Raw genomic sequence first — 18,403 nt, forward strand, 5'->3', positions numbered from 1 at the left:
TCAATCTGTTAGAGCTCAGGGCCATCAGGCTAGCCCTGAAGGCTTTTCTGCCATCTGTGCGGTGGTTGAGTGTCTTGATCATGACGGACAACACAGTGGCCATGCATTACCTCAACAAAAAGGGGTGGGGGGGTAGGGTCATTCCCGTTGTGCAGAGAGGCAATGCAGCTCTCGTTCTGGGCCATCCAGCAGTGAATTTCGATCTCGGCAGTTCATCTGGCCGGAGACGAAAATGCGCCGGCAGACGCTCTGAGCAGGCAGAGCACGATCTCTCACGAGTGGGAGTTGGCTTAGGAAGACCTTCTGGAGATCTTCGCCTCGTACAAGAGATTCTGCTCAAGGGAATTTCCTCCGAGAGGAGCCTTAGGAGACTCATTTGTAGTGGATTGGTCATTCCCACTGCTGTACACGTTTTCTCCATTCCCCATCATTCCTCAAGTGTTAGAGGTTTGTTTCCCACATGATCCTCATTGCTCCGGATTGGGCCAGGAAAGCGTGGTACCCAGACCTTCTAGAGGTGGGGAGGGCCCGAGGGGTGCTGGGGAGTGGGGGTCAGGTTCTCCATCCAGAGGTCAGAACTCTCAACCTTCACGCTTGGTATCTGAAAGGTTGAGATGTAAGGATTGGGACCTACCGGATGATGTGCTGGAGGTGTTGCTTTCGGCCAGGAGGCCAGCAACTAAATCCCTGTACCGGTGCTGGAGGTTTTGCAACGGGTGCCGAGGACAAAATGTTGATCCTTTTCAGTGTTCCATTCGTATGGTTTTGTCTTTCTTTCTTTGGCCCACAGTGGCCTTCAAGTAGGTACCATTAGAGGTTACCTGGTGGCGCTGTCTATATTTAGGCGCTCATCTGAAGAATGCTCTTACTTTAAGATTCCTTTTAATTTTTTAAAGGACTGACTGTTTTCCCGCCGTTCCTTTTCCAGGTGCTGGTTTGGGATTTTAATTTGGTTTTGAATTTTCTAATGGGTGCTCCATTTGAACCTTTGCACTCTTGACCTTTGAGATTGTACTTCAAGACTGTGTTCTTGGTTGCAGTTACTTCCGCTTGCAGAGTGAGTGAATTGCAGGCACTTTCCTCTAAGCCTCCCTTTACTGTCTTCCACAAGGACAGTGTTGTACTAAGGGTACGTCCTTCCTTTCTACCTTAGGTTGTATCTGAATTTCATTTGAGCCAGAAAGTGGTTCTTCCTTCTTTCTATCCTCCTCCTCCTCCTCCTGGTAAGGAAAAGGAGCGACTCCATAGGTTGGATCCTAGGAGAGCTCTGAGCTTTTATATTTCTAGGATGTCCAAGGTCCGAGTGGACGATCAACTCTTTCTGGGATATGCTGGACACCGATTGGGGCAGGCTGTTACCAAACAGACCTTGTCCAGGTGGATGTGCCTCCCCATTACTGAATGTTACCAATTGGCGGGTAAGGACCCTCCTGAAGGGCTGCACGCTCATTCTACTGGGGGTGTGGCTACTTCCACAGCCCTACAACGAGTAGTTCCTATTAGGAATATTAGTGATGCAGCCACATGGGCTTCTATCCACACCTTTGTTAAATATTATTCCCTGGATATGAGCTATGGTCAAGATATGGCCTTTGGTACGGCCGTTCTTTATTCCGCTATCTGATTGGGTACTCTAAATTCTTTTCCCACCTCCATTTTCTCGTACTGCTTTGGGAGTCTGTCAAAGATGTGGAGTACTTTGGAGGACACAATCCATTCGAAGAACAAGTTACTTACCAACTGGTAATGTTCTTTCGATTGGATGTTCCTCCAACATATTCCACAACCTGCCCCTCTGGAGAATTTACTATGCGATTGCAGCTTACTTTTCCGCAAGGCTATGTGCAGTCAAGCAGGCACTGGATTGGTGCCACACGTTATGGGGGGGAGAGGGGGACATAAACTGAGGCTACGGGCGCTGTGCGTCCTATTTATAACATCGGTTACACCGCCCTCGACGGAGCCCTTTGAGGAACATCGACCCAACGCCATCGACGCAGGACGTCCTCTGCCGAAAAAGTTTCCGAACTACACAGCTGTGGATATTACATGTCAAAGATGTGGAATACGTTGGAGGAACATCCAATCGAAAGGACGTTACCAGTTGGTAAGTAAATTGTTCTTCTCCTCTTGGGTTGGTGGAACCAATCAACCCGAAAGTGAACTCGTCTGGACATCCTCTCGGAGCTGGCTGTACTTTCATTGCTGCTGCAGGAACCGTTTGCCAGGAAGAGGAACACCAGAATCGAGTGTCTCATTTTTGAGTCGGACATGAGCTCCAGGAAGATCCTCCGGACTCCCATGAAGCAGGACTGACTAAGCTGAGCCACCTCAACAGAGTGCTGGACCCCAGATGCGAGGAAAGTCCATAAAGTTATCTGAGAACCGCAGCAGTGGTTTTTGGGAGAGCCACAAGTAGCTGAAAGCACGAAGTGCTGCTGATCTCAAGTTTGCCCATTGCTGCCGCCAACATTCCATTCGTAGAACAGGAGTTCCCAGATGTCCTCCCTCTTGTCCCCATGACTGAGGCCCAGGAACAGGATCTGTAGACCTACACAGGAACAGAAGCCAGCTGGAACCAATTTCTTCAAACCAAAGCTACTGTAAAACTAAGGGGACTTACCTCTTGTTGTGTAGCCTTGCTAGCTTTCAGTTGAGACTTGTCTTGGTTGCTTTTGCAGAGTTGTTTTGCAGCTTTGCCCCTCACAAGCCTCCCAGCTTGTGGCCCTACAGTGATGTCATTTTCTACAAAAACATTGTGCAAGAACTTTTATTTATCAGAAGTGCTTCAGCTCACCTAGACATTTGCTCAACTAACATTGGCTGGCCTGGCTCCCTGAAAGACTCTTCTTACCTCTGACTTTGTGCTTTTACTGTTCCTCAGGAAAGGATTAATTACGGGTTCAAAAAGTATGTACCTGCTTAACAACATTTTTAACCATTGTTTTATTCCCTCCTCTTTTCCTTTCGACACTAAACACAGTATTGCTCTAAATGTACCAGTTATCTATCAATGTCCACAGTGTCCTAGTTATTTATGTCACTTCATGGTTTAGGAAGTGTCTGTATGCCATCCCAAATGGGTATCTACTGATTTATTGAAACTTAGAATGTGTAGTTTTGAAGTATATTTGTGTGATACACATATTTGCTCCGTTCTAAAGAAGGCTTATTCAACTGACTGTTAAATTGATAAATAATAGTTTAATCAAGAATCCTTGAGAGTAAGTGTTTATTTGGATACTTGTCGGTGTGAATCTCTGTAAAAACCCTACAGCTCACATTGACCCCTCTTGAGATGAGCCTGGCTGCTCAGTTACCCTACCAACTTGTGTAGTACATGCTTATACCAAATGTTGGATTAACTATTGCCAGGAGGACAAGGCTGGTGCAGTCTCCCACAGGGTACTGCATACAATCTTGCCTAACACGGACACAATGGGTACAGTTGGAACATATGCACGCATGTTACTGTAATGAGACGTAATCTGAGGGTAGTACCTTTTTTTTTATCAATGGATCCAATGATGTTAGTTACTTCATCAGAATATGAGGATCCAACAACTTGTTCAAGACTCCTTTCTACTTCCCCTTTGTCGTGATCTTATTCGGACGATTCCCCTAAAAGGGTTGCATGTCCCTCCAAAAAATTTGATTCCAGGTGAATGGGAAGCTTTCAGGGTCGAGATGTTAAAAATGTTTGATAAGCAAATCAATGCTCTGACCGTGCCTTCGGATGAAGCAGGAAAGGGGAGTTCCCGGTCAAAAACGTATGCGTCCTCGTGCACAGGTAAATGACCTGATCCCCATCGGGAGCCGTCATGGCCCCGGTCTGGGAAGGCCAAGGATCACAAGAAACGTGGTGATAAATTGAGGTTGAGGTCGTCAACGTCATCCACTCCTTCGACGCCCGCCAGGACCTCGACGCCTGTTAAGTCCTCTATGTCGACGTCCTCATAGATGCCGAAGTCTTTGACACCAGCTGCGCCACGTTTGCCAGCCGCGCCGTCGGCGGCATCGACGTCGACAAAGAAAACATTGTCGACGTCAAGGCCTGTGGTTTCTAAACCAGACAAGGTTTATGCTCCTTTCCCGAAGACTTTTTCCAAGTCCCTGACTTATATTTTTGAAGAGGAGGAACATTACGATAATGACAAAGCATCTTTTAGGTTACAATACGGTACACCCAATGTACCACAGAGCTTCATCTCTGAGGAGAACAGAATGCAAGATTTCTATGAAAACTTGCCAACAGCAAGTGGGGTTGACACCTCCCCAGAACTGGAATTGGAAAGCCTGAAACAGAAGAATCATGCTGACTCTTCCTATCGTCTGCTTATGTCTAAGGTTACCATATATTTGGGTTGGGGTAGGCCCTCTTTACCCTATGACCAAGACGACCTAACGGACATTCTGGACAAGGGTCCTCACACTGATCCCATTTTGCCCTTTCATGTGGCACTGCAAAAAAGGGTGGCTAGGAACTGGGAGACTCCGGAGTGAAATCCGGCAGTCGACAAGAACCTCGCCAAAATATACTGCCCCTCCAGTCGCAACCTCGACTACCTGTTGAAACACCCCACTCCGGAGAGTCTGGTGGTGCAGGCAGCTACGGCTACCTACCATCCATCCTGACAGGGATGATAAGCACTTAGATGGATGGGGAGGAAGGTATTTCCCGCAGGGACCATGGCACTGAAATCTACCAACTCCATTTGTGCCCTCGAATAGTTTTCGTATACTCTGTGGGACTGTATCTCCAAGGCGGCAGAGCACATTCCTGAAGGGGTAGAAAGGGACGGCTTCTTAGCTGTTAAGGACGGCAAAGAAGCCATGTGCAAGTGCCTTCAATCACGCTTGGATTCTGCAGATAGCGTCAGGAGATCCATGGCTACCAGCAGTGTCATGCGCAGATTTGCGTGGTTGAGGAAATCTGGTTTTGCACCGAATGTGCAGTCTGTGCTTCTAAACATGCCTTTTGATGGGTCTCCTCTTTTTGGCAACAAGTCTGAAGAGAGCCTTGAGAAGTTGCAAACCTCAAAGGCAACATGAGCCTTTTCGTCCTAGTGGGCAACCATGGAGAGGTAGATCTTTTCGCTACTACTACTCATTTGGAAGGGCGAGAGGAACGGTAAGTCAAAGGGGCCAAAGAAGGTTTCCTCGTGGTGGACGAGGTAGAGGTGCAAAGCCACCTCAAGCCGCAGCCTCATTACCATCGGCCTCTACAACAGCCACCACAAAACCACTCTGCCTCCCACTGGTGAACTGTGGCTCAAGACCTGAGACTGTCTTAGCATCTGCAAGAATGGCAAGACATTACTTCGGATGCTTTGGCAACCATAGCCCACCTTTTTATAAGACCTCAGAACACATCCACCGGGGAACCATTCTGTGAGGATTCCAGATCAGCTCCTTGTGCTGGAGATTTTAAACCTGGTAGAGAAAGGTGCTACAGAACTTGTACCTACCTATAGCAGAGAGGAACAAGGGATGGTAATACCCATATTTTTTGATTCCCAAAAAGGACAGAGGACTGAGACCTATCTTGGACTTCAGAGACTTGAACAAGTTCCTCAGGAAGGACAAGTTCAAGATGGTCACTCTATTTCAGATCCTTCAGGCCCTCAAATTACAGGATTGTTTGGTGTCATTGGACCTTCAAGATGCTTATTTTCATGTGCCAATCCATCTCAAGCACAGAAAATACCTGAGGTTCATGGTTGTCTGTTCTCATTTTCAGTTTCTGCTATTTGGGCTGACCTCCGCCCGAGGGTTTTCACCAAACTGATGGCGGTAGTGGCAGCAAGCCTCAGGAGAGGGGGAGGAGGATTCATGTCTACCCCTATCTGGACGATTGGCTGATCGGGGCACGTTCTTCTGAGTAAGTCCTGAATCATCTCAGCCTCACCTGCTAGCCTCTTCACAGACTGGGCTTCTCCTTCAATTACAAGAAGTCGCATATGAAACCTTCCCAAACGCTCCAATATATTGGAGCTGTGCTAGATACATCCTTGGGAAAGAGTTTGCCACCCGAGGTGAGGGTTGAAGACATTCTACAGATGGTGACCAAATTTCAGAATGCCCACAGTCTACCAGCCTTCGATTTTCTGAGGTTGCTCGGTCAGATGGCATCCTGCATTTTTCTGGTGCCAGAGGCCTGCCTGAGAATGAGATCCTTTGATCGGCTCTAAGAAATCAATGGTCCCAATTCTCAGGAAAGATGTCGGCCCGACTTCAGATTCCAAACAGGGTCTCACAGGATCTTCTGTGGTGGGCCTGCAAGGAACATTTTCTGAAGGGGGAACCTTTTTGGCCCCCATGGTCCGGAGATAACCGTAGTGACGGACGCCTCACTCACTGGGTGGGGAGCCCATTCCAACGATCTGACAATCAGCGGTCATTGCTCTTCACCTGAGTTAAAACTGCACATCGATCTTTTGGAGGGCAATCAGACTAGCGCTGAAGGCCTTCCTGCCCTCTGGGGAAAGAATGTCCTGATAATGACGGACAACACAGTGGCCATGCACTATCTCAACAAGAGAGGAGGCGTAGGGTCACTACCACTGTGCAGAGAGGCAATACAGCTCTAGTACTGTGCAATTCGAAAACTGAGGCGGACGCTCTGAGCAGGCAGAGCAGTCTCTCACGAGTGTGAACTTTCTCAAGAAGTCCTTCAGGAGATCTACACCCTTTGGGGAACCCCTCAAGTGGATCTGTTCGCAACTGATGTCAACCGGAAGTGCGAACTGTACTGCTCCAGGGAATTTCCTCCAAGAGGAGCTCTAGGAGACGTGTTTGTGGTGGACTGGGAGTTTCCACTCCTGTAAGAGTTTCCTCTAGGACCCGTCATTCCTCATGTAATCAGGAGGTTGAGAAGGTTCGGGAAACGCATGATCTTAATTGCGCCAGATTGGGCCAGGAGGATGTGATACCCGGACCTTCTGTATATGTCCATCTGTCCTCTGAGGTGTCTTCCACAAACTCTCAACCTTCATGCCTGGTTTCTGAAAGACTGAGATACAAGGATTGTGACACGTCTGGAGGTGTTGCTTTTGGCCAGAAGACCAGCAAAAAATATCTTTGTGCTGTTGGAATAAGTTTTGCAACTGGTGCAAAGAAAAGAATGTTGCTCCTGTTCTCCAGCATGGGGTCTGGCATGGATTCACATGCTCATGAATATTCCCCATCGTCAGGCTGGGAATCCTCAGTAAAGAAAAATCAGTATCAGTTTCGTTTCTGATCTGTCTTTCGTAGTAGTAATCAATCACTGATCTCTGCGTCATACTGACCACAGCCAATGACTGCCCTCTACCTGCCCCGCCTCTGGCAGCCATCTTCAGATTTTTACCGCACGGTCAAGTGTTGGGAGTCCTTGTGCTTAGCTCTCGAGCTTTTACTGCGTGTTTTGTGCTTTTTCAGGTGAATTTTCAAATTGTTTCGGTTAATCGAGCCTCAAGCTCCACCGTTTCTACTCCCGTTAACGGCTACCCATTATGGGATTTTCCTACGCCCCTCAAGGGTGAAGATTTCGTCGAATCAACTTCTTGGAGGATTCCAGAAGATTTGCGGCCTACTTCGAGATGGCCCAGGACGCGAGTTCGTCACCCGGACTCAAGCTGTTTTGCAGCTGCCCTGGATGCGGGCTGCAGAATGTGTTTAAGGAAGACGAACATTCGCGATGCCTCTGTCTTCATGGGACAAGACTCATGTAGAAAAGGACTGCCAGTTCTGCAAGAACTTGTCGGAGCGGACCATGAGGGACCGTCGATCCCGTCTTGCCAGCTGGTTGGAGAAGGGCTCAACGGGTGAGAAGAAGAAGAAAGGGTCCGAGCGGGCTTCTAAGTCCTGTGCGGGCGCCCCGGCGACAGGGGCCCAACACCAGGCCAAGCGCCGCGAGTCCGCTGGCTCCGGGAGCGCCGAAAGGTCGGGCTCTTCGGTCGCCAGGCAGGGCGCGCCTTCCCCGGCACCGTCAACCACGAGCCAGCGCTTGGCTTGGGGAAGAGGAAGTCCGAGACCCCGGGTAAGCTTCGGGAGAAGCCCCGTCCGATCTCGGAAGAGGGGGAGCGAGGCGTCGCCCCTCTCCCTAAGGAGAAGGTCCGGGACTCACCTAAGGTGGTGAAGGCCCCTACCGAGCAGGCAAAGGCCTCTATCGAGGCGATCGCGGCGACTCTGGCCAAGCCGGCACAGACCCCGGGGGCGGAGACTGCCTCCGGGACTAGAGTTTCGCTGCCGCCAAGGAGGGAATCCTCTTTTCAGCCCATCGTCATGGCCACCATGATGGAATAAGCGAGGGGGGCACGGTAGCCTCCTCGAGCTCGGAGTCCGCCTTGGAGGAGGAACTGACCGAGGCCGTGAGGAATCTCGAAGTCCAATTCGAGAAGGTTCGATCCTGTAAGGAAGATCCTCGGGAGGTACCCGAGGAAGACGACGATGGCGAGGAAGAGCAGCCTTCCCTTCCGGCGCAGCCTGAACCTAGACCTCAGGATAGCTTGGTGGCCATTTTGTCTGCGATCCAGTCCTTGTGCTCTGAGATAAGGACGAGATTACCACGGGCCAGGCCGGAGGACGCGCAACCTGGCCTGTCGGGAAGTCCTCAGAACAAGCGCCGGAGGACCCAACCCTCTCCTCCACTCGCCCCCGTAAGGCCTACGGTTCCCTCCTCATCCTCCCACGAGTCGGGAGATGACGGTGCGATGGGCTCGACGACGGGTTCTGAGGGCGACGGTGACGACGACGGAACGGGTCTCCCGTCGCACGGGCCTCGCCGCCCGACGAGATTGGCTCATTCCACGCCATGATCGCCAGGGCGTCCGAATTGTTCCAGCTCTGCCCGGAGGAGCAGAAAAAGGAAGGTTTCCTCTATCAGCGCCGGGAGGCCAAGAGGAAGACTGTCATCGCGGTGCCTCTGATCGATGACATCTGGGAGGAGGGCCTGTCGGTTCTCAAGAACCCCTCCACGGCACCAGCCAAACGGGATCGGTACGAGAAGAAGTACCGGGTCCCCGAAACCGCTCCCTTGTGCCTCAGGGCCCAGCCAACGCCAGACTCGGTCGTCTCGGCGGCGGTGAAGAAGAAAGCGGCGGGGTCAGGAGCCTCGACGTCGAATTCCCCGCCGGACGGTGAGGGAAAGAAGTTGGACGCCATGGGGCGTTGGGTCATTTTGTCGGCGTCGACGACGATCAAAGCGGCCAACGCCCTGGCGATCATGGCCTGTTACGACAGGGAGCTCTGGTTTAAGCTGGCCCCCATATTGGACTTCCTACCGGACGACAAGAGGTCCGAGGCCCTGGAAATACTTCAGGAAGGCGAGGTGGCGTCGGACCACGCCATAACGGTGGCAACCGATATTGCCGATACCGGGTTCCGCCAGCTGGGCAACGGTGTTTGCCTACGACGACGGGGTTGGCTTCGGGCGACCGACTTCCGTTGGGACGTCCAGACCAGGGTGTTGGACATGCCGTTCGACGGCAGCAACGTGTTCGGGAAGGCGGTGGACGAATCCCTCCAAGCCATAAAGATGGACACGGAGACGGCCCGCGCCCTAGGAGCCCTTCAGCAACGACGGCCCTTTCGGAGCTCCGGAGGCAGACAGGGTGCCTCCAAGGGATCCAGCGGTGGCTCGTCATCCTACCGCCAGGCGGCACGCTCCTCGTCTCAGGAGGCCTACAGGGGTCGCGGCAAGCAGGGAACGCCTCGCCGCCGTCGGCAAGGTGGCCAGGGCGGTAATGCCACCACCTCCAAGCAGGACTGAACCGGCCGTGGTCTCGGGGCCCCCACCAAAGCACCTCGGTGGAAGGCCGGCTGACGAAGTTCGTCGGCGTGTGGAAGTCCATCTCCACCGACCGTTTAGTGCTGGATACCCTGGCAAGAGGACACTCTATCGAATTCCTGAAGAAGTGCCCTCACGTTCCACCTGTGGCCAGGAAGGAAAGTCACGCCCCTCAACTGCTATTGGAAGTACGGGCAATGCTCAGAAAAGGCGCCATCGAGCTTGTCCCGAAGAGACTCTGGGGCTCCGGCGTGTACTCAAGGTACTTCCTCGTCAGGAAGAAGACGGGCGGCTGGCGCCCCATCCTGGACCTTCGTCTTTTGAACAAATACATCAGGTCACAAAAGTTCAGGATGGTCACCCTCCAGCACGTACTGGGACAGCTGGAGGAAGGCGACTTTCTATCGTCGTCGGACCTGGAGGATGCATACTTCCACGTTCCCATCCTCAAAAGTCACTGAAATTTTCTCAGGTTCGTCATCCAGGGACGCCACTACCAATTCAGAGCACTGCCGTTGGGATTGAAGTCGGCCCCCAGGGTCTTTACCAAGTGCGTAGCACCTGTGGCGGCGCGGCTGCGCCTGCAGGGGATCCACGTCTACCCCTACCTGGACGACTGGCTCATCCGCTCAAGGACGAGGGAACTCGCCGTCGAACACACTGCGAGGACCGTCCAGCTACTCACAGACCTGGGATTCGCCATAAATTACCCAAAGTCCCACCTGGTGCCGTCGCAGGTGGCCCTGTTTCTGGGAGCGAAGCTCGATACAGTGAGGCGCCTGGCGGCACCATCGGAAGAACGAACGAAGACCATTCTAGGCAAAGTGCAGCGTCTGCTAGCCACGGACGTGGCCAGGGTGAGGTCCATCAAGTCCCTCCTGGGGATGATGTCCTCTTGCATTTACCTGGTGCGCCTCTGCAGACTACGGATGCGCCCTCTTCAAGAATTTCTCGACGCCCGTTGGATGCAGGCGACGGGCACCTTCGAAGACAGGGTCCCCCTCAACAAGGTGTTCCGGCGGGCGATTCAGTGGTGGGGCGTTCGAGCGCACCTCACGGCGGGCAAGGACTTTCAGACGCCGGCGTACCAGGAGACGGTGACAACGGACGCCTCCCTGGAAGGTTGGGGCGCCCACACCGGAGATCTCCACGCAAGAGGCCTCTGGCTCCCGGAGGAGAGGCTCCTGCACATCAACGTCCTGGAACTCCGAGCCGTGTTCTGGGCTCTCAAATCGTTCCTCCCGTCACTCAAAGGCAAGGTGGTGCGGATCTTCACGGACAACACCACGACAATGTTTTACATACGGAAGCAGGGAGGCACCAGATCCCCAGCCCTATCCAAGGAGGCACAGGATCTGTGGCACTGGGCGGTCGCCCAGGGGATGTTCCTGGTTCCCTTCCACCTGGCAGGAGAAAGAAACACCATCGCCGACTCGCTCAGCAGGGAGCTGCGCGCGTGTCACGAGTGGGAACTGCGCCAGGATCAGGTGGATCAACTCTTCCAACGATGGGGCAAACCCCAAATCGACCTATTCACAACAGCGACGAACTCGAAGTGCAAGAGGTTCACCAGCAGGTTTCCCCAGCCGAGAAGCATGGGCGATGCGTTCGTGTTCCCCTGGGACGGCCTATACCTGTATGCGTTCCCTTCGTTGCCGTTGCTGCTTCGACTCATCAACCGGCTCAAGAGGTCCCGGTGCAGGATGATCCTCGTCGCACCGGCGTGGCCGAGGCAGATCTGGTTCCCGGACCTTCTGGAATTGTCAACGTCCCCATACATCAAGCTGTCGGCGGACGCGGATCTTCTCTCCAGAGAAGGAGGCGCCATCTTCCACCACGACCCGGCGTCGCTGAACCTGCCGGCCTGGCTCCTGCAGCGCTAGAGTTTAGAGGGTACGATATGCCGGCCGACTGCAGAGAGGTTCTTGCAAAGGCCAGGGCGTCCTCGACTCTCAAATGCTACGGTCACAAGTGGACGAGGTTCTCTATCTGGTGCTGAGCACAGAAGATCAACCCCCTACGGATTACGGCCCCTCAGGTGCTGCCGTACCTGCTATCGCTGGCAAAGGCTGGGCTAGCCCATGCCTCCATTAAGATTCATCTGGCAGCGATCTCCATATATACCAGAACCACAGGACGGACGTCCCTGTGGTCCCATCGACTGGTGAAAGAGTTTATGAAAGGACTGTTCCGGTCGTTCCCGCCGGTGAAGGCCCCGGCGTGGGAACTTAAAGTGGTGCTGACTAGGCTCATGGGGCCCCCATTCGAGCCGATGCACTCCGCACCGATGAAGTTTGTGTCGTGGAAGACTGCATTCCTGGTGGCCATTACCTCCGCACGATGAGTGGGAGAGATCCAGGCCCTATCCTGCAAAGCACCGTACTTGACTTTCCATGCCTCGAGGGTGGTGCTTAGGACGCACCCCTCCTTTATGCCCAAGGTGCCGTCGGACTTCCATCTTAACGAGCCCTTGGTGTTACCTGTCTTCTTCCCGTCTCCTTCGTCGCCGGCCGAGAGGACTTTGCACTCGCTGGATGTGGCTAGAGCGCTGAAGTTCTACGTGGACCGCACAAAGAGTTTTCGGAGGACATCACAGCTATTCGTGAACTTTGGACCTGTGAATCAAGGGAAGGCTCTCTCGAACTCTTCTATTTCCAGATGGCTCTCCGGCTGCATCATGCACTGCCACCGGTTGGCTAACCGACCGCTGCCAGGCCGTTCCGAGAGCCCATTCGACCAGAGCGATTACTGCTACTACGGCGTTCTTATCTGGTGTGCCCCTGCTGGACATCTGCAGGGCTGCTACGTGGAGGTCGACGCACACCTTCACGAAATTCTACTGCGTCGATCGGGATTCCAGGGAGGAGTCCAGAGTCGGCCAAGCAGTGCTGCGCAACCTGTTCGCTTAAGGTGAGCCTGGTGAGGAGGTAAGAGATGCTTAATGTTGAGTTTTTTGTATTGCTTAATGTTGAGCCTTTTGCCACCCCCCGTGGTTGTGCATGTGTGTACTGCTATTTATTCTGATATTCATGAGCATGTGAATCCATGCCAGACCCCCATGCTGGAGAAGGAACAAGTTACTTACCTGTAACTGTTGTTCTCCAGCATGGGTCTGGCATGGATTCACATGCGAACCCTCCCGCCTACCCCTCTGCAGCTCTTCACTTGGTCATACTACCACTTCACGTGCTACCAAATCTGAAGATGGCTGCCAGAGGCGGGGCTTAGGTAGAGGGCAGTCATTGGCTGTGGTCAGTATGACGCAGAGATCAGTGATTGGTTACTACTACGAAAGACAGTTCAGAAACGAAACTGATACTGATTTTTCTTTACCGAGGAATCCCAGCCTGACGACGGGGAATATGCATGAGCATGTGAATCCATGCCAGACCCATGCTGGAGAACAACAGTTACAGGTAAGTAACTTGTTCCTTCTGTGTAAAACTTCGGTCCTTCCTTCCTTCCTTCCTTCCTTCCGGACTTCCGGACTTCCGGACTTCCGGACTTCCGGAAGCGCTATCGATCTTTAAGCACTCTTCGGGGGTATGCTTCTACTTCAAAATACCACTGGTGATTCAGTTCATAAAAGGGATAACCCTCACGGCATCAGAATGCTACAGACTAGCAGGTAAAGAGCCTCCTGACGGTTTGCATGGTCATTCTACCCGGGGCATGGCTACATCTATAGCCTTTACTGCAACGTGGACTTCCATTCAAACGTTTAAAAAACATTACTGTCTGGACGCTTCCCATGCTCAGGGTGGTACATTTGGCAAAGCAATATTTTGCTCTCCCCTCAAATGTTTAAATACTAATTATACGCCCTCTTCCAATCATAATTCTGCTTTGGGAGTCCGTCAAAGATGAGGAATATGTGGGAGGACATAATCCATTTTAAGAACAAGTTACTTATCCCAGGTAACGTTCTTTCAACCGTGTTCCTCATCGCCCTCCCAACCTACCCCTTTGTAGAATTTCCCATGTTACAGCTTCTGTTCCACCAAGGCTGAGCACTATCATGCCCATATTTATGGGCATCTCTGCTGCAAGAGGAGGGGAAAAATAGAACTGTGGCCAACGGGCGCTGCGCGAGCTGTATATGCTCTTCGATGACCTTACCCTCGATGGAGGCCTTCGAGGGACATTGGCTCGATGCCGACGACACACAGCGCCCTCTGCCAAAAATAATTCTGAAGCGGGACATTACTTGTCAAAGATGAGGAATACGTGGGAGTAACATCCAGTCGAAAGAACGTTACCAGGGGTAAGTAACTTGTTCGTCTGTTTATGACCACATTATGGTTCTACAAGGTGTTTACTGATGTCCGTTCGAAGATACCCCTTTTCCCTTTTTTACTTTGGCTCTTGGAATTAAGTTCATGATTTCAACCACCTTTTACACTGATGTTGCTTAGTCACAGAGCAACCACACTGATTTTCAATCGCTGCTCCTATTAAATTTCTCGCCTCCCAGTTTTCTACTGTCCTTTTCATCCTAAAGCAACCTGCGTTGCCACCTGTGGAATTGTTTCCTTGGTCACAGAGCTAACCTGTAAAAGAAGAGGTCACCAAACCTTTGTTACTAAGGAATAGAGATCACAGAACTAGTTTGTTTACAGTACTTCAGGTAAAGACTTCAAATTTGAAGACCAGTCCTACAAAAAGTAGTTAATATATCGTTTTATGTGTTTATTCCAGCCGCCCCACCCGCGCCTACAGCTGCAGTAGCCGCCTCAACTGCAGCACCAGCCACAGGACTGTCCTCCCTCCTTTCATCTTCTGGACCCTCACTTTTTTCCTCCATTGCAAGTTCCACATCACTGCCCACTGCCACAGTTGGACCTTCAACTACCTCCACAGGGTTGTCACGTAAGTCACCAGTTCCACAATTTAACCCTGTAAATATCAAGGGGTTTTGTTTATTTTAAGTTTCTGTTAGTGATGAGTTGTATTTGTGTGTATAAATATATGTGCTATGTTGTAAATGAGCTCCGTGCAGAGGGGCTACAGGTTACAATGATATGGATGTTATTGGCAGGATAAGGAAGGAGGTGATCCAGAGGGTTACATGCATGGTATATGGGTTGGCGCAGGAAAGGCAGACCCATATCGATCGATTTGTTTGGTGGATTGATCCATTGCTGTTTGTTCCTGATAAATATCTATTTCTGTGCGTTTCTTACAATCAGACGCTTCAAACTGCATGGGTCTCTGTGTCTACATCAACAATCCCTCTCTTGCCTTTTTTTGCTACGAAAGAGTGAACGAAGTGTGTTTCTTGTTAATACCCCCAGAACACTTCAAAGGCACCAAGTAATCCGTAACTGCTCTCACGTTTTCCTCGCCCTTTTCTATGCCAATGTTACAGACTTTTCCAAATGTTATTCTAATTTTCTCTCTGGGGTTTCACCTTTGTAATTGTAGTCCCTTACTTCGGTTTGTAATGACTTTTCAGTTGTATATAATCGCGAGAAAGTAAATCTACTATGCGGTCTGCTGCATACACAAAGAGGTGGCCTGTTCTGGTAGATGTCGGCCTTGCAGGGCTAGATAGTTGTGCTCAACACCGAAGTAAGTAGGCCTTTCATGTGTAGGAAGAAGTATGGACATCAATATGACTGCCACGATAAAAAAACACAGGCCTACTTAATCTCACTACACAGCTTTCCCAATATGTATTCTAGACTGGATACACTCTAGTCTAGTGCTGGACAGTGGGATACACGGCTTTCCCATAAGCGATGTTAAATAGCCGTGATGTTTTGACATGTTAGTGGGATTTTTCGCCTTCTCTTCTGCAGCTAAAACCGCTGTAAATCAATTGAAAACCTAGGTAGAATTACTAACTCAGACGTCACAACAAGAGGGCAGAGTCCAAAGATCAGGACTAGCCCCAGTAACCGCAGCACTTGCCCCTGTGGTTAAAACCAGGATTGGTTCACAGGTAAGGCACGCAACACACCATCAATGGGTTGCACAGTAAAGTCATCCACCAAATCGTAAAGGCAACCACATCCCCACAGGTCTATCCGATCTCTCCCTGTAGGTAAAGGGTGCATCGACCCACGAATACATTTCTAGCCATGCCTCTTAAAAAGTGGTGTTTTATGTAGTAAAATGGTTAAAGATGCTGGAAAATACAATGGGTGTCATTTTCGATTGAGTGGAGTTGAAAGTAAAATCACCTTTACACTTTCATTTTACACTCATTTTACTGCCTTTCTAAGATGTAGGAGGGCAGCAAAGCTTAGTTTTCATCTCTGCTTATCTTTCCTCCAGTCTTGGACCAGCACTTGGTTTTGATTACCACCTGGTAAATAAGCGGATTTCATAGGAATCCACTATACACCGCTGCATGGAAAAGCGTAATTTGCAGGTAGCATGTCACAAAGCAGCGAGTAAAAGCGACTTCACTTTCTTTTACTCATCACAATTGGATTCTGATTTGGGAGTGTTGAAATGTGCATGAAAGTGACCAGCAAAACATCATTGCAAACGTTAGTGGTCCCCTGCATACAATTACCTACACCTGAGCAAACTTCCAGGCACATGAGGGCGCTTGCGTGCCGGTTAGTGTGACTAACGTCAGAAATAGTCACAGGCGTGGGGCATTGCATAATTCCTAAAACAGTAAATATTGCATAAAGTTGCAAATATCAGTTGACCTAATACAGTGTCCAATAGCACACAATGGCAAACCAAACCTTTCACATGTGATGACTGCGGTGAACTGGACCATCAGACTGTGACTGGCAACGTCGCCATCACAGTGTTTTATTAAAAACTGCACATGGCCCTTCTGGTTATTATCCTAGAAATAGTAAAAGGGCTTCACTGCACCCTTGCTTACTAACGTCTTTTTGCCATGTCTATGCATAATATAATAGTGCACATGGCTTAGCATGCACAGATTGTTAAAATTTGCCATGTCTTTAATCTGGCCATGGGATCATTTTATTTTAGTAATGTCTGTGAATTTGCAGGGCTATCTGAGGCGATGTGCCCATACTTTCGGATGTTCTTGAATAGTCTGCAAATGCCAAATACATGACAGCTTAAAAACCTATGCAAGTTAGTCTATTCACACTTTTACATTAAACATAGATATAGTAAAGACTTGTGTCCACCCACGGGTGGCTTGAAGTCTTTGTACGATGGTGATGCTTACTGTAATAAACAGCCTGCAAAGCCTGGCTTGTACACGGTTTTGCATTTTGTCATGTATTTACTAGGTGTAGGGCCATTATTTAAGTACTGTGTGAATTTACAGCGTATTCAAAATGGTGATATTACCATCTCAGAATGCGTTATAGATTCACAAAATGTGTTTAAATAACATGCATATAACTAGTAAATAAATTGCAAAGCTTAAACGTGTGCAAGTTAGACTGTGCACACTATTACGTTAATCATAGACATAGTAAAAAGAATAGATGTATTTTTGCTATATCAGTATACCTAATGTAATCGTGTGGATAGACTAACTTGCACCGTATTTTTTTTTTACAGATAACATGTTTACTAAGTGCAAGGTCATTATTAGGGTACTGTTTGTGAATTTACCATGTGTTCTGACATAGTATTTGCCATCTCGGAACACGTGCTAATTCGCTAAAAATACTTAGTCTACGTTCCTAATAATTCGATTTGAAAGCTTAGAAATGCGTTTAAGGTCGTGTATGCACAATATATGACCTTACAAATAGATTTAGGATATGTTAATGGTGACATTCAGAGAGGACGCGAAGGTTGTGCCAAATGACTTAACTGGGTTGCCATGCTCTCAATATACTAAGGTGTCTGGGAATGGTAAACTTTACTGGCACTGCCAAATCTAGAATGCCGAACATTTTGTGAAGCCAGCATTATTAATGTATATTTCAGTTGCCAAACTATGTGCATACTGGGGTTGTCAATCTGGGAGTCTGCAGTAAATGTGTGAAAAGGAGTTAGTACCCTGCGATTTTTACATCTAGTAATTTACCGGGATTGCGATTTGCAAAATTCCCGTATGTTAACTTGTGAAAATGTTTGAACAATAAGCTAAACATTGTGTATATGAATTTGTGTATTTATTGATTTTGTAAAAGTTCCTTTGAACTCAACACAAATAAAAAAAATAATCGCGTATATATGTCCAGTTTGAGTAAATAGATCTAGTCTTACACCGGTAAAATTCTAATTTGCAAAGTGGGACCGTATAGGGAATTGCCATAGTGGAAGTAGCACGGCCTGTTCAAATTGGAAATCTACTGGCATGATCCCACCAGGAAGGTCAAACTGCAAATAGACTGGAATTATGCAAACTGGGAAATCTACTGGAATTATTTTCCAGTACCATAAAAGTAAACTGGCATTGGGCAGTAGCATAGTGGCAGTGTACCAACATTGTGCAATATAAGACTGCGCTATGCTGGAATTGTGCACTGTGCGACTCTACTAGAAGGTTATATACTTAAAGCATATTGGACCAATGCATAACATGGGAATCTGCTGGGATTATGATGCGTTTCAGAAACCACTACCTGGGTAGTGTGTTCCATACTACTGTACGGCAAACCGTGAAGATTGTTAGGCTAAGATTGTACTAGGCCTTTAAAAGCTGCCCTTATATTGGGTTTGACAAACCTGGCA

The 18,403-nt window shown here is 49.6% G+C and overlaps 1 protein-coding gene across 2 annotated transcripts in view; it reads left to right on the forward strand.

The window, feature by feature from the left end:
- NUP62CL (nucleoporin 62 C-terminal like) overlaps positions 1 to 18,403 on the forward strand; it is a 724,508-nt gene that overhangs the window by 286,264 nt on the left and 419,841 nt on the right. For both annotated transcript variants that reach the window (XM_069613059.1, XM_069613058.1), the window contains exon 5: positions 14,468 to 14,638. In XM_069613059.1, the coding sequence (XP_069469160.1) occupies positions 14,468 to 14,638 (171 nt within the window). The remainder of the gene's footprint in view (positions 1 to 14,467; positions 14,639 to 18,403) is intronic.

This window comes from Ambystoma mexicanum, chromosome 5p (genome assembly GCF_040938575.1).
Source record: "Ambystoma mexicanum isolate Mex_15411 chromosome 5p, UKY_AmexF1_1, whole genome shotgun sequence".
Taxonomy (NCBI): Eukaryota; Metazoa; Chordata; class Amphibia; order Caudata; family Ambystomatidae; genus Ambystoma; species Ambystoma mexicanum.